The following is a 1,542-nucleotide window of genomic DNA, read 5'->3' as shown; positions in this document are numbered from 1 at the left end:
TTTCAGTAGAGACCGGGTTTCGCCATGTTGGCCAGGCTGATCTTCAACTCCTGACCTCACGTGATCTGCCACTTTGGTCTCCCAAAGTGCTGAGATTACAGGCGTGAGCCACACGGCACAGCCTGCAGCCACTCCGTTTAAGCTTACCAGCATGTCCTTCAAGGTCCTGATGACTGCTGTTGTTCCCATTGTATAGAGGAAGCCACTGAGGGCCAGGCATGGTGGTTCATGCCTGTAGTCCCAGCACTTTGGGAGACCAAAGTGGGTGGATCATGTGAGGTCAGGAGTTAGAGACCAGCCTGGCCAACATGGTGAAACCCTGGCTCTACTAAAAATACAAAAATTAGATGGGCGTTGTGGCGGGCACCTATAATCCCAGCTACTCAGGAGGCTGAGGCAGAGAATTGCTTGAACCCGGGAGGCAGAGGTTGCAGTGAGCTGAGATCACGCCACTGCACTCCAGCCTGGGCGACAGAGCGGGACTCCGTCTCAAAAAAGAAAAAAAATTTTGATGAACGTTAGTCCCTGCTGTGAGATATACGAGTGCCCACCCTGTGTTGTAGCAGGGAGGACACAGTCGTGGGAGTGGCTTGGAGCTTTTGCCAAGAGGTGGGGTGAAATTAATCAGAGCAAAGAAATGCACAGGTGCCTGAGTTAGCAGGGCCTGCCCCACCCCAATGGACACCTCTAGTGCTCTCTCTGTCCTCTTTCTCTTGCCTGTGCCCCAAGGGAGTTACCCCCCAACCTCCATCCTAGCCATGCCAACCTCTGCTACCCTCTTCCCAGCTCATCCTGTTTGGGCTCAGTAATCAGCTGGCTGTGACATTCCGGGAAGAGAACACCATCGCCTTCCGACACCTCTTCCTGCTGGGCTACTCAGACGGGGCAGATGACACCTTCGCAGCCTACACGCGGGAGCAGCTGTACCAGGCCATCTTCCATGCAGTGGACCAGGTGCTGGTGGGTGGGCAGGTGCAGGTGGGTGGGCCGCAGAGATGGGGCTGGGCTCACAGGCCCTCCCGTTCTCTGTCCACAGTACCTGGCGTTGCCAGACGTGTCACTGGGCCGGTACGCGTATGTCCATGGCAGGGGTGACCCTTGGGCCAATGGCTCAGGGCTTGCTCTCTGCCAGCGGTACTACCACCGAGGCCATGTGGACCCAGCCAATGACACATTTGACATTGATCCGATGGTGGTCACTGGTGAGTGGGCACAGCGGGGCTTTGCTGTTTGGAGTCCGAGCTTCGGGATTAAAATCAATAGCTGTGGCTGGGCGACGTGGCTCATGCCTGTAATACCAGCACTTTGGGAGGCTAAGGAGGGAGGATTGCTTGAGGCCAGGAGTTTGAGACCAGCCTGGGCAATGTAGGAAGACCTTGTCTCTATACACAAAAAAATTAGCTGGATGTGGTGGCGTGCCCCTGTGGTCCCAGCTACTCAGGAGGCTGAGACAGGAGGATCACTTGCGTCTGGAAGGTTGAGGCCGCAGTAAGCTATGATCACACCACTGCAGTTCAGCCTGGATGACACAGTGAGACCCTA

At 55.8% G+C, this 1,542-nt stretch overlaps 1 protein-coding gene across 1 annotated transcript; it reads left to right on the top strand.

The window, feature by feature from the left end:
• Positions 1-756: 756 nt before the first annotated feature.
• Positions 757-1,369, top strand: LOC108299273 (mucolipin-1-like; the record flags this gene model as incomplete). Its single annotated transcript, XM_037735985.1, has 2 exons — positions 757-954; positions 1,037-1,369. Coding segments are annotated over 2 exons (531 nt in total), but the record flags the coding sequence as incomplete, so codon positions are not given.
• Positions 1,370-1,542: the final 173 nt, after the last annotated feature.

The sequence above is a fragment of the Cebus imitator genome, unplaced genomic scaffold (genome assembly GCF_001604975.1).
Source record: "Cebus imitator isolate Cc_AM_T3 unplaced genomic scaffold, Cebus_imitator-1.0 Scaffold3934, whole genome shotgun sequence".
Taxonomy (NCBI): domain Eukaryota; kingdom Metazoa; phylum Chordata; class Mammalia; order Primates; family Cebidae; genus Cebus; species Cebus imitator.
This window is presented reverse-complemented; position numbering and strand designations above follow the sequence as displayed.